Source organism: Emys orbicularis, chromosome 2, assembly GCF_028017835.1.
Source record: "Emys orbicularis isolate rEmyOrb1 chromosome 2, rEmyOrb1.hap1, whole genome shotgun sequence".
Classification (NCBI taxonomy): domain Eukaryota; kingdom Metazoa; phylum Chordata; order Testudines; family Emydidae; genus Emys; species Emys orbicularis.
Genome location: NC_088684.1, coordinates 212,585,583 through 212,599,556, shown reverse-complemented (window position 1 = coordinate 212,599,556; position 13,974 = coordinate 212,585,583). Strand labels below are relative to the sequence as shown.

At 42.1% G+C, this 13,974-nt stretch overlaps 1 protein-coding gene across 2 annotated transcripts in view; it reads right to left on the bottom strand.

Annotated features, from left to right (window-relative positions):
• MYRIP (myosin VIIA and Rab interacting protein) overlaps positions 1-13,974 on the bottom strand; it is a 353,060-nt gene that overhangs the window by 40,636 nt on the left and 298,450 nt on the right. For both annotated transcript variants that reach the window (XM_065399403.1, XM_065399404.1), the window contains exons 8-9: positions 9,251-9,428; positions 3,214-3,869 (exon numbers count right to left, since the gene is read on the bottom strand). In XM_065399403.1, the coding sequence (XP_065255475.1) occupies positions 3,214-3,869; positions 9,251-9,428 (834 nt within the window). The remainder of the gene's footprint in view (positions 1-3,213; positions 3,870-9,250; positions 9,429-13,974) is intronic.

Sequence of the window (13,974 nt, the reverse complement as noted above, 5' to 3'; positions counted from 1 at the left end):
GGTTGAAGCCAGCTCTGCTTGCCCCTTGCCTTACTCAGGTGTAAGAGTGACTACTTGGGAGACTGCCTTTGGGACAATCAGGCCCCATACAGGACTCCAGTCACATGACTGGTGTGATTTCCTGCTTACTTTCTGCTTAGATTACATTATTTTACTTCCTTGTTATAAAAACTGTCCTTTGAGGAAAGACTTTGCTCTCTGCAAATGTGCTAATTATTTCTGAACCCGAGTCATTACATTCTGACAGTTTACAATTTTCTCTCTTTTTGTTATGAATGACAACATCCTTATAAAAGCAGCATGTAGAGAGATACCCACATGCACAATGCCTAAATACAATACAGTGGGAAATTAAAAACAGCCATTACTTGGATTATAATTCAGTAACAGCCCATAGCTTTTACATTCCTGTTCATAGCAATCCACACCAGTGTTCTCCATTAAAAGGATGTTTGCCAGCAGTTATCCCACAATATTATCTGAGATAGCTCACTTGTTTCCCATTCCAAGAAGAGTGAAAAATGTAGCTACCCATATACCACTGTGTGCTAAATGTTGGGAAATTCTAATTTTTTTAATAGCAACCTCTGTATTGTACTGTACTACTAATGCCACTGTATCGCCTGGAACAAAGTGATGAATATACAGGAAAGACCAATAACAGTTTATGCATCACATTGCCTTCTACTCAATTCTGATACATCTGAGGGATAAAAAACATGAGTGTGCTTTCAATCCTGGATATGATCAGTGCATTGCTGTGAGTGAGTAAGTCTGAGCTGATTTTGTAAAGTGCCTTCTAGTACTGTACAGTGTTCACAGATTCTAAGGCCAAAAGGGACCATCGTGATAATGTAGTCTGACTCCTGTATAACACAGGCCGCAGAACTTCCCCAAAATAATTCCTAGAGCAGAGATTTAAAAAAAAATCCAATCTTGATTTAAAAATTGCCAGTGATGGTGAATTCACCAGGACCCCTGGTAAATTGTTCCAATGGTTAATTACCCTCACTGTTAAAAATGTACGCCTTGTTTCCTGTCTAAATTTGTCTATCTTCAAATTCCAGCCTTTGGGTCATATTATACTGTTCTCTGCTAGACTGAAGAGTCCATTAGCAAATATTTGTTCCCCACGTAAATACTTATAGACTGTAATCAAGTCACCCCTTAACCTTCTCTTTGTAGAGCCCTGCATGGATACACAATTTATATCCCCGGTTGCGGATATCCGTGGCTACAGTGTGGATATCCACGGAGCTGCAGGGCAACAACGAGCGAGACCAGCAGGACCATGGCCAGCGACAGGTCCAAGAACCGCAGCAGCGAAAGCAGCAGCATGTCGGGCCGCCGCACACAAGAGCCAGCGCCCAGCCCTGGCAGCTCCTGCAGCCTAGCTGTGCCGCCCCCAGCCCCGCCTACTGGGGCGGACACCAGGCTCACTGGCAGCTGTCCCTAGTCACGCTAGCGTGTGCAAGCAGCTCGCATGCTCCCGGACAGGAGTCGCACACCGCTGCGGCTTAACATGCTGCTTGCAGGACCCCGCTAGAAACACACCCACTCAGTGATGGTTCCCCATTACAATTACATTTTGAGACCTATCAGTTAGCCAGCTTTTAATCTATTTAATGTTTGCCATGTTAACTATATATTGTTTTAATTTTTAATGGAAAAGTTATTGTAGCATTAAGCCAAATGTTTTACAGAAATCTAAGTATATTACATCAACACTATTATCTTTATCAACCAAACTTATAATATCATAAAAAGATACCAAGTTAGTTTGACAGGATAGATTTTCCATAAACTAATGTTGACTGGCATTAATTCTTTATTAATTGAGTCCCGTATCAGCCGCTCCATTATTTTGCCCAGGACTTATATCAGATACACAGTTCTATAATTACCTGGGTTGTCCCATTTACCCTTTTTAAATACTGGCACAACATTAGCTTTCTTCAAGTCTGCTGAAACTTCCCTGATGTTCTAAGACTTATTGAAAATCAACAGTAACTGTCCACTGAGCTCCTCAGCCAGCTCTTTTAAAACTATTGGATGCAAGTTATCCAGACCTACTGATTTAACTACATCTAACTTTAGTAGATACTGTTTAATATCCTCCTGAGATATTAGTGGAATGAAAAGAGTGTTATCATTGTCATATGATGAGACTGCATCATCTGTTTTTCCCCAAATACAGAACAGAAACATTTATTGAACACTTCTGCCTTTTCTGCCTTATCACTGATAATTATACCATTTCCATCTAGTAATGAACCAATACTATTGTCCGGATTCTCTCTGTTCCAATATACTTAAAAAACTCCTTCGTATTGTCCTTATCTCTGCTGGCCATAAATTTCTCCTTGTGTCCCTTTGCTTTTCTTATCAATTTTCTACAATTGCTAGCTTCTTATTTATATTCATCGCTATCAACTTCCCCTTTCTTCCATTTGTTAAATTGTATTTTTTTTTTTATAGCTGCCTTCGCTTCCCCTCTAAGCGAGATCAGTTTTTAAACCAATATGGTGTTCTTCCTCAATTGTGTTTTTTTGGGCATCTAATAAAATGTTCTTAAACAATTACCAATTATAATTCATATTTTTCTGATTAAATTCTTCCTCCAGGCTAATTTGACTCATAACTATTTTCAGCTTTGTGAAATTGGCCCTTTTAAAGCACCAAGCATATATATTGCTAGTTTGGACTTTATTCTGTTTGCATATTATAAATGGATTAAGTCATGATCACTTGTACGTAAACTATTTTTAATTTTTAGTTCTGTGATCAGTTCTTCTTTATCTGTCAAGATGAGGTCCTAATACAGAATTACCCTGTGATGGTTGCAACACTTGAGTCAAGTTGAATCAGGAAGTTGTCATCTATGATATTTTGAAATTCCAAGGATGTTTTAGTACTGGCAGCCTGAGACCTCCAGCATATGTCCCTCAAATTGAAGTCCCCCATGACCACACAAATTTTTTCCCTACAGATTACAGATAGGTACTTAAGGAGCTGGTCATCCTGTTCTCTAGTGTGATTTGGTGGCCTGTAGCACATATATACAAGACCCCATTTTGTGCTTTACTTCTTAGGACATTCAAGATCATCTTCTGAGGGACTCAGAAACAGGTAATGCCATTTTTGACAAAGTGTGCCACTCCCCCCGCCCACTTTTGCTTACTCAATCCTTCCTATATAAGCAAATGTAGTTACCTGATTTGTGCTCAAATTCTTCTTGTGGGTTTTTGTGTGATTTTTTCCTCCACTTAATTCTTCTGAGACAATTTTGCTCTTTCTCCACCTTCTAGACCTCTTTTCTAAATCATAATGGACTTCCTCAGTCTCACTGCTATCTGAATACTCTAAACTGTCAGCCTGTGGATTGAAATTTACATCCAGTTCTCCATGTAAATGTGCTTTTTCCACTCTGGGTTTGTCACTCTGAGTTCTCCTTTGTAGCCAGGGAAGTTTGCTAGATTCTCTAGCCTCCCTTGAGGAATTTACTGAAGATGTTTCTGAATCAGAGTACACCGTCTCTGTATTGGTGTATAGCCCAGATGAAGGTGAGGTCACTGGCTGGTACGGATCACTGCCATAAGCCCATTCAGTATTGTACTGGGAATCGGTATAATAAGAATCCTCGGACAACTGCTTGGGCCTCCGACGCAGCTTGTTCAAGGCCACATTCCAGTCGTAGTCGTCCTCGCTATCCGAGCCCATCTCGTCATAAGCAGACACAACACTAGATTCATTCTCCAAAGCTTTGAATACTTGGCTCTTTGGTTTGGCAAGCATTCTAGGGCGAGGCAACGTAATGCTCTGCAAAGCCACCCAGTTCCCATCAGTGCTTTGTAAAACAGGAGGTGGACCTATGAAATTAAAACAAGAACAAATCCCCTAATTATTACTTTATTATTTCAGTTTGACAGGCTGACTTTTGCACAGTCAAATAAGGATTTTAGCAGCGACTAGCCATTTTGGGTATGTCTACACAGCAAAATTGGAGGGCTAGCTGCACGGGCTAGTGAGCTGAGTACTTACCCAGGGTCCTTGCCAGGCTTGTCTACCCATGCTGCAGCACGCACCATGTTGTCTTTATTGCTATTGCTACCCACACTAACTGGATTCAAGCTAGCTTGAGTAGGCTAGTCTGTGCACAGCTTCTGCTGTGTAGACATACCCTTTATGATGGGACCAGCACAAGATAATGACAGACACCAATGAATATGTGGTACGCTACATAGATTTTATCATACCCTGAATCAGGGATCTTCCCGATTATCCCATTTTAATCAGAAGTCACCACAGAATTCTGTGGGGACATCTTTTTAAAATATATGTGACAATAGGGTCCAAGGTTAGGCTATACAGCCTGTGTTTCAGGCTAACCTAAAATTCAGAAAAGAAAAATATGCAAGAAATACTACCTATCTACTCAAACTGTAAAGCTTACATTGCTTCTAAATATAGACTCCATTGTCAACAGGACATGAAATGTCTTTTAATGGGAAGTTTGAACATCTGATGGGTTTATTATTCATATTTCTCATAATGACTGTAGAACTAAACAGTATTGTGGATTTGCATACTCTTCTTAGCATACTGAATCAAATTATATCTGCCATACAGATTTCTTTCAGAGGCACAATTGACTGTTCAGATTATCCATTAGAAGGCCACAAATACAAGCTACAGGCAGAGCATTACTGTTCTAAAGTTTTAAACCATATTTTTTACATGAACAGTTACATTTAAAATATTGATATTTTTATGTATCTTTATGTATTTTTCTCCCTTCAATTTATGTCTGTAAATATATGGAACTCAAGATCACAAATTTTATTTGGCATTCTTATTTTCCCAACACAGAACATAATTATGGAATAAATATGCCATATAGTAGCCATGCTTTGAGTTTTGGAACAATTTTCCCCTGGAGCATAAACAAAACTACAAACAAAAACAAAATCAAAACAAAAACCCCAGAACACTCCACCAACAAAATGGTAATTAAACTGATAAGATCTGCCAAGCTTCTTATTTTTAATTATTAATTTATTTAAATCTCTTTGGCCTGTTTTCACTCCCAAATTTCATGTTAATTCAAAGAAATTGAGTAAGTGCCCCAGGAAGTAATTCTGATTCTTGCAAACAATTTTTGAAGATCTAAATCTGTTGACAGGCTTGGCTGTTTAGTTTAGACCTGGCTTAATATGAACCAAGAACATTTGCCTTCTTTTATCGTCACAGAAACATTACAAATTTGTTACAAAAGGGGTGACACCTGTTGGTGCAGGGTAAGAAAGTTAACAAAGATCCAATACCATAAAGTTAAATGTGAAACCAGTGCAATCCGTATGGTGTGGAAGAAGTTTGTTTTCCCTCCTCAAATACTGTAGCAAGACAATGCAAGGTCTAGAAGGCCCCAGACTTGTACTACTGTTTGCCCCTGGGGAACACTTACACGTGCAGGTGTAACATCTTGCAGACAGAGTTGCTGGTATGTGGGTTGACGCTAGGGGAACAATCTCCAAATTGCACAGTACAGTTGAGACATTAGGATGTTGGTAAAGTAAAAACTGTCTATGCTGATAACACGTATTGTGTGGTGGCTAAAAAGAACCACTTCTGGTATGGACCAGAGAATGTTATTTTAATTAGCTTCTGTTCTGTTTGCCAACTATATTTCCTGTGGTAATAAATATTTTGTTTGTATTTTGTACCAATTTTTTTATAATGCAATTAAAATAAAAGCAAAATGAAAATAAAAATAGGCTTTAAAGACAAACTAAGCTTACAATGTAAAATCACACCCTAGTGGGCTATACCATAGGAGGTGAGCTTCTACCGCCTGCTTCATACTTTAAGCCTTGCGTTAATAGTAATTCGAATAATTACAACTACTATTGTCTTAAAAGTGTGTTGCTGGGTAATAAACTTAAAAAAAGAAAGAACAGAAAATAAAAACTATAATGCAAATAAAACAAATGCTAATATAAAAAGGAAAAAATAAAAGCAGTGGAATGTAGTCCTGGCTTGACATGAGTGATTGGACACGGGTAAGGCCTCATTTCTTGGGAGACAGGATTGGGAAGGTAAATGGATCAGCAGGCTAGAAACAGAATGACTGTACTACCTAAGATAAGGGGGAACACCAACAAACCATTTACAATGGACAAGATAACAATGGATAAGCCTGGAAAGTAAAATGAGGTAATGAGTAAGTTGTTCAGTGACTGTGTGCTGTACAAGGATTGGTTCCTACAAAGTGACCAAGCCAATCCCATGTGATCCAAAACATGATGCAATGAATACTAAACACAATATATTGTGTTAATGCATATAAAGGAAGAGGTCTGTTGTGTAACTTTGAATGTGTGGTACGTCCTACAGTCTGATCAGCTCAGTACAGCTTTGTTGTCTGCCAAATAAGGGAACCTGAGTGACAAGACTGGTGTTGAACTGAATGTGTCTCGGGGGAACCCCAACATTCAATGCTTAACTAATTAAATTCAAACTAGTTGTGCTTCTGCCCATTGTCCCAAAACACATACAAAGTTCATGGTCATTTGTTTTGAGTAGCTGCCAGGGCCGGCTCTAGGATTTTTGCCGCCCAAAGCAAAAAGAATTTTGGCCGCCCCCCCGTTCTTTAATTACCCCACCCCCGGCCCCGCCTCAACTCCGCCCCTTCCCCAAATCCCCAGCCCTGCCTCCTCCCCCCAGGCTCTCAAGCCTAGGAAGGAGGGAGGGGGGGGAGACTCCGAGTGGCCGCGGCGCGGGCACCGCTTCTCCCCCTCCCTCCCAGGCTCTCAAGTCTGGGAGGGAGGGGGAGCAGTGGCGCGCGAAATGGCTGTTTCGCGCGCCGCGGCTGCTCGGGATCTCCCCCTCCCTCCCAGGTTTGAGAGCCTGGGAGGGAGGGGGAGACTCCGAGTGGCCGTGGCGCGGGCGCCGCTTCTCCCCCTCCCTCCCAGGCTCCCAAGCCTGGGAGGGAGGGGGAGCAGCGGTGCATGAAACGGCCGCTCGGGATCTCCCCCTCCCTCCCAGGTTTGAGAGCCTGGGAGGGAGGGGGAGACTCCGAGTGGCCACGGCGCGGGCGCCGCTTCTCCCCCTCCCTCCCAGGCTCTCAAGACTGGGACGGAGGGGGAGCAGCGGCGCGCGAAACGGCCGCTCGGGATCTCCCCCCCCTCCCAGGTTTGAGAGTCTGGGAGGGAGGGGGAGACCCTGAGCCGCCGCAGCGCCCGAAACAGCTGATTCGCGCACCGCTGCTCCCCCTCCCTCCCAGGCTTGAGAGCCTGGGAGGGAGGGCGAGCAGCGGCGCGCGAATCAGCTGTTTCGCGCGCCATGACAGCAGCAGCGGAGGTGAGCTCGGGCAGCCGGGGCACATTTTCTGGGGCGGCATTCTGGCGCCGGCCATGCCGCCCCTAAAAATGTGCCGCCCCAAGCACCAGCTTGTTTTGCTGGTGCCTAGAGCCGGCCCTGGTAGCTGCTGCCTGTGGCATAGCTGAATTTGTTAAAATGTATTTTAGTTGATTAGAAAAGTGAAGTATGTTAGCTGATTAGCAGGGGGAAGGCAACAACATACAGAGAAGTTACTTACAAAGAGTAACATTGACTTTATCCCTCCAGCTACTGATGTCAAATACTGTTTATTAGAAACCTCTTTGATATAAATTAAAAGGCACTTGCCTGACATAACAAAAGACATGAGGCACAAATTGTGACGTCACTGGTGACTTACATTATGAATTCTTTGTGTAAAAATAAGAATGGCCAGAGAAATGAGCTCAGTGTGGAACCGGTCATCTGTAAATGAAAATTCAGAGCCGGTTTCTGTGCCACCTGGCCCTTGTGCAGGCATTTACAGCTGTACAAAGCAGTTGCAAAGTAGATGTAAACACTACTAATTTAGGGCTAGTCTACACTGGCAATGCTAAAGTGCTGCCGTGGCAGTGCTTTAACATGGCTTGTGTAGTCATGTAAAAAAACCACCTCCACGAGGGGCGTAGCTCCCAGCACTGATGCACTGTTTACACTGGCGCTTTACAGCACTGAAACTTGCTGTGCTCAAACGGGGTGTTTTTTCACACCCCTGAGCGAGAAAGTTGCAGCGCTGTAAATTGCCAGTATAGACAAGCCCTTAGAGTGGTTGAGATTTACACTCACTTTTCACAGGTATAAATAACTAATTGAGGAGCATGGCAGTGGGGATTCAGACCACTGGTGTTTATTACTACTACACTAAGCTACTGGTTGAGATCCTCTTGGATTTTGTGTGTTTTAACAAAAAGCTGCAAACCAGGGCAGGCGGGTTTACTGCACAAATTAATGTGATACCTATTAAATATAAAATAGCCTCTACAGGACACCCATGTTTTATCTCAACTGTGAACTCGGATGACAAACAGGAACTAGTCTGAGCAAGGGACCCTTAGAAAGTAATTGTATCAACTTGTCACTTGCTACACTGGCGCTGTACAGCGCTGCAACTTGCTGCGCTCAGGGGTGTGAAAACGCCCCCCCGAGCACAGCGAGTACAGCGCTGTAAAGCGCGAGTGTAATCAGAGCCTGCAGCGCTGCACGCTAGCTCGCAGCGCTGCAAGCTATTCCCCTCGGAGAGGTGGAATACTTACAGTGCTGCGAGAGAGCTCTCGCAGCGCTGGCGGCGCGACTACACTTGCGCTTCCCAGCGCTGCCGCGGCAGCGCTGGGAAGTCCTGAGTGTAGCCAAGGCCTAAGCTATGGTTAAGTAATTGCTAAATACTAAATGACTGTGTAGTTGACTTCAGTGGGACTTCAGTGGGTGCTTAAATTTAAGCACATGCTTAAATGCTTTGCTGAATCCAGGCCTTGGACAGGAATCCTACCCATAAGAATAACACTTTCTATATGAATGACAAGAGGTTATTTGGAGCAGAAGTTAACCCAGCAATGAATATTTAATTAGCTCGCTGTTTGATATTACTTTATTGTTATTTTATGCACCAAGGGCCAAATTCTGAAGTCCTTTTTCAGGGAAAACTAGTAGTATCATAATTAGTGCCATTGTTTGATTATTGTTGTCATATGAGGCATCACAAAGGTAGTGCAGGCTTTTTCTTTTTCCATTTAGCGCTTGACCCTGCCTCTCATTGAAGTCAATGGGAGTTTTGCCACTGACTTCAATAGGAGCAGGACTGGGTGCGTACTTCAAGTTTAATTTGTTCAACAGGAAAAACAGAAGAAGGTGTCATACTGGTACTATAAATATTTACTTGTTTCATTCAGTCTGTCCACACTTTTCCAGCTAGGTAACGCAGACAGTTTGTGTTCCCTCTGTCTCCTGACTAGGCCTTTCTGCTGCCTCCAAAGAATCTCAGGCATAGATGACGCTAGGTCCAGATCTTTGCTTGGTGTATCTTCACTAGTCAGTGAGAATGCAGACTGAGACCTCTGTTGAAATAAAATTCAAAGAACATTATCTAAAAATAGTAGTAGCCAACTATTGAAGTATTAATTCCAATTAGCAATAAACAGTAACATTCTGCATGTCAAAGAAGTGTAGGGAATGAAATCAGCCTGAGAATGGAATTTTATTTGTTCAAAACAACATTCTTGGGCTTGGATAGCGTGTTTACATGCATTTAAAATGCAATTGCTTCCTGTGAGGAAGGCAGGGAATTGTTTGTATTGCTAGGCACAAGATTAAAAGTAGTTACCCATGGTGAAGCCGTACAAATTTGTCAGTCTAGGAGTGCTGCTTGAAAGCATCAGTCCACTTACATTTTAGCCAGGGACGAGCCCAGAACAGCGATACAGAACATTCTGACGCATTGCTTCCAGTGGCGCCAAATTGAAGAGGTTAAAAAAAAAAAGAAAAGAAAAGAAAATACAACAGAAAAACCAAAATAAACCTGCATCTCAAGCAGCTTTAATTCTTGGATTCTTCTGCCTGCCAGGGAATACACATAAAACAAGAGAAGAACCCAGAGCAGGATCCAGCCAATGGATTCCACAAATTCTTATACTGTTTGCGCTACCCATTTCTAACACAGGGTCTCTTATAGCAGATCATTCAAAGGGAATGTAAGTTATGAGACAAGGTACTACTGAGATGGAACAGTGATTCCATACCTGTGGGGAAAGGGATTTTTTTAGGAACCATATAAGCAGGTCAGTCATTTTAGTTCATGTTTAGTTCACGGCACCAGATAATGGCATTACACAACAGTGGGGGGTAGAGTGAGGGCCCAATGAACCAAATGAGAAAATAAAATGAAATATAAAAGCATATACCACCCTCTTATTTTTTAAACAATCATTTCTTTTGGGGGTTGGTGGGATACCAGCGCACTCTGCTGGAAGTTTTAGAACTTGAGTCCTAATATTAGGTTTGTGGCTCTATATTTAGGCATCTAAATGTTGCCTCATTTTCAGAGATGCTAAGCACCTGCAGCTCCCATGGATTGCACAAGGATTTGTGGGCTCTCGGCACTTCTACAAATCAGGCCAGTTATTTAGATGTAGAAATTTGAATAAAGAAACCTAACTTCAGGCACTTGACTAAGAAAATTTTGTTCATTATCAGTCAATACTGTTTAGCTGCACAATTTTTTTAACAGATAATTTTGCTTCCAATTACAGCATGTTCTTAGACTGCCTGAATGGCATAGACACTGCATTTTCCAATGGCAGTCTACTTTTTCCAGTTCACTCTTAGGGACTAAAATCTCTGTCACTAGAGAGTACAACTAAGGGATTGTCTTTGTAGGCCCTGGTCAAATAAAAGGGTTTGCTTTGAAGTTGTGCAGCATCTTTATGCAGGGGGTGGCGACATTTTTAGGGCTCTGTATTTTTCAACTGGTGTCCAAATACTTGACCAAAGTAATTGACCAAAGTAGTTAATCAGAAAGGGCCAGACCCTCAGCTGCATCAGAGATCTGTTTCGCACGGGCAGGGATGAAAGAGGTGGCAAAGTTTACTTTAAGCTATTTTTGTTTCCTCCCTGCCCCTCACTCCAATTGATCCCTGGGGCAGCATCAGGGCTGGTCTAAGTCCTTTTGGCTTGTAGCAGCCCCTTACGGGCCAATATGCTGACTAGAGATTGCCAAGTGCTGCTTCTCTGGCCACGCCCCCCAAGCGTCCCTATGCCAGCTAGGGAGTCCCCCATGCCAGAGGAATTAATTGTGAATCACTCAGTACTTTTGGCTTAGTTCTATGATTTCATAAGGGAAATAGTAAAAAGGCAATGGATCAAGCAAGAGGGATTAGTGAGGCTTCAGGACTCCGAGGATCTGGGAAAATGCCAGAATATTGTCCTAGATTTGAACCGTCCATAACATTGTAATGGCCTTGTAATATTGTTAACACTGCCAATGCGGAGCGACAAGTTCTAGCACGATACACTGGAGTATTCCGTTTCAGCTCAATGGCACATGTTAATTAATAGAACATTGTATAAAATAATTGTGAGTTGCATTGGATGGTATTTACTTATATAACAAAAATCTTCAACATGTGAAAATAAATGTGTCATTGCACTAAATACCTGTAGAGTACAAGTAAGGTTATCTCATGCTGAATTTTAAAAAAACTGGGCTAAGCTAATTTTTTTTTTTAATTAAACTATTCTGAAGCTGAACCAATGTGTGTGACTTCAGTGAACATTACCTTAAATGGTAATAGTTGTAACTGGAAAAACACATGTACCTATGGCAGTTATTATAACTGAAATAAATTAGAGAAGAAAAACTTTTTTCTGTACTTTTGAGTGTGTTTACTTTGTGCATTTGAAAGCACAGTCAGCAGCACTGTCTCCCCTGAAGTCAGACAGTCATTTACTCCCTGGCTGAAAAGACCTTTATAGACAACAGGGGAACAGGGTATTCTATCAGAAAGAGGAATTATTTCATATTAATCACTTTAACCATTAACAAAAAACAACATTACACCTTTGGATTCCAGTCAATTTCAAAAGACATATCTATCTTTAAGCCATTTTAGACCTTGGAACAGATCTTCACCTGGTTTAAACCATCTGAGGATCTAGCCCCTTGACTTATTTTAAAAGTCCCACTATTAAAACATGGTACCAACAGTTACACTAATTTCTTTTGGTGTAGAGTTTTGCTTTATACTTGGATTTCATCCTACTCTTAAAAATTCCACCAGCTAAAAATAGTATAGTTATTTTAATTTCTCTGCATTCTTGTAGGAAATCAGGAGATATGGGGTCCATGACAAGCTCTGCCACTAACTTGTATGAACTTAGGCAAGTTTTAACCCCCCTTCTCCACCGTCCGCATGAGACAATGCTAAAACCATATTATAATGTTCAGTCACTAGGTGGCGCAGTGTGGCTTATCTGAGCTGGTAACAGCCATACCTGGCAGTGCATTAAAGTATCATATCTTTTCTCCATGATGGAAGCTCTATAGATAGTTCAAATATGGTACACAAGCCTGATCTGCTAGTAGTGCCCCTGCAACCTACCATGTACACAAGGAGTACGACACCCTTTGTGATTCAATTTACTCAACTGTAAAATGGGGACTACCTTACTTCCCGCCCTTAGAATTAATTAGGCTCAGCAACTGTTTGTAACGTGCTTTGAGACCTTTGGATGAAAGGTGCTCTGTATTGTAAATGCCAAGTTGTTTATTTAGTGCTGACAGCAGGATTGGCACCACTCAAGACAGAATAATGATGACAGTCCCTGCTCAGGAGCACTTATCATCAAAAAGGCTTCTAGAAGGCAAAAGACTCTGGGAAATCCAGAAGAGGGGATAATGTATATTCTCTCTAGCTAATACATATTTACAATTGTTATTAAGAATTCACAAGAAGTAGTGAATTTTCAGGTAGTATTTGAATGAGGGTGTGGCATTCTATACCTTGGGGGAGTGCTCTGTAACCCCCATATTCCTCATTTACATATACACCTCTACCCCGATACAACGCTGTCCACGGGAGCCAAAAAATCTTACCGCGTTATAGGTGAAACCGCGTTATATCGAACTTGCTTTGATCCACCGGAGTGCGCAGCCCCCCCCCCCGGAGCGCTGCTTTACCGCGTTATATCCGAATTCATGTTATATCGGGTCGCGTTATATTGGGGTAGAGGTGTAGTTGTGATATTGCATATAAAGCATGCCATGCGAGGTATCATGAGAAAGGTTATGATCTGCTGAAAGCCATTGTTCCATCTAAATAGGTGTATCATTAATGCATATAAAATTATAAGAATTGTGTTGTATGGTTTTCACTAAAATATGCTGTGGGTTTGGGACGTGCCCAGATACTAGCCCTACAGAGACAATGGCAAGGGAAGAGGTAACCAACGCCCAGGTGGGGGCTGAACAGACATCACCAGCCATTGTCCAGCAGAAGAGTTATAATTCAGTGACTCCTTCACAGGAGACACACAGGGGTATTGCTTCACCTCGTGACTCAGCAATGCCCACTAGACATGCCTGGATTTGTGTTCTCCAAGCACCTGGGACTAAGGGTATAAAACAGAACACAGGGGCCCCATGCTTGGCCTTTTCTCTGGCCCCCACCTATGCTGCAAGCAACAAGGACACTCAGAAGACTGCAGACTCTAACAGAGGAGACTGGCTCAGGTTTCAAGGGTGAAACCTGTGTATTATGAACTGCAATATCCAGTGGGGTGAGAAAAACTGCTTAACTGCTTAGAGGTTGCCCAGTCTAATAGGGTTGACAGTTTAGATTGCGTGCTTATATTTTATTTTGGTAACCACTCTGACTTTTGCTTGTCGCTTATAATTAAAATCTATCTTTTGTAGTCAATAAACTTGTTTTACTGTTTATCTTTACCAGTGAGTTTGCCTGAAGTGTTTGGTAAATCTGCTCTGGTTTACGACGACTGGTGTAGATCCACTTTCCAATGATGAAGTGGTGAACCAATTAATAAACTTGCATTGCTCATCTTTAGCAGTGCAAGATGGCATATTCCTGAGGTGCCAGGCTGGGAGCTGGG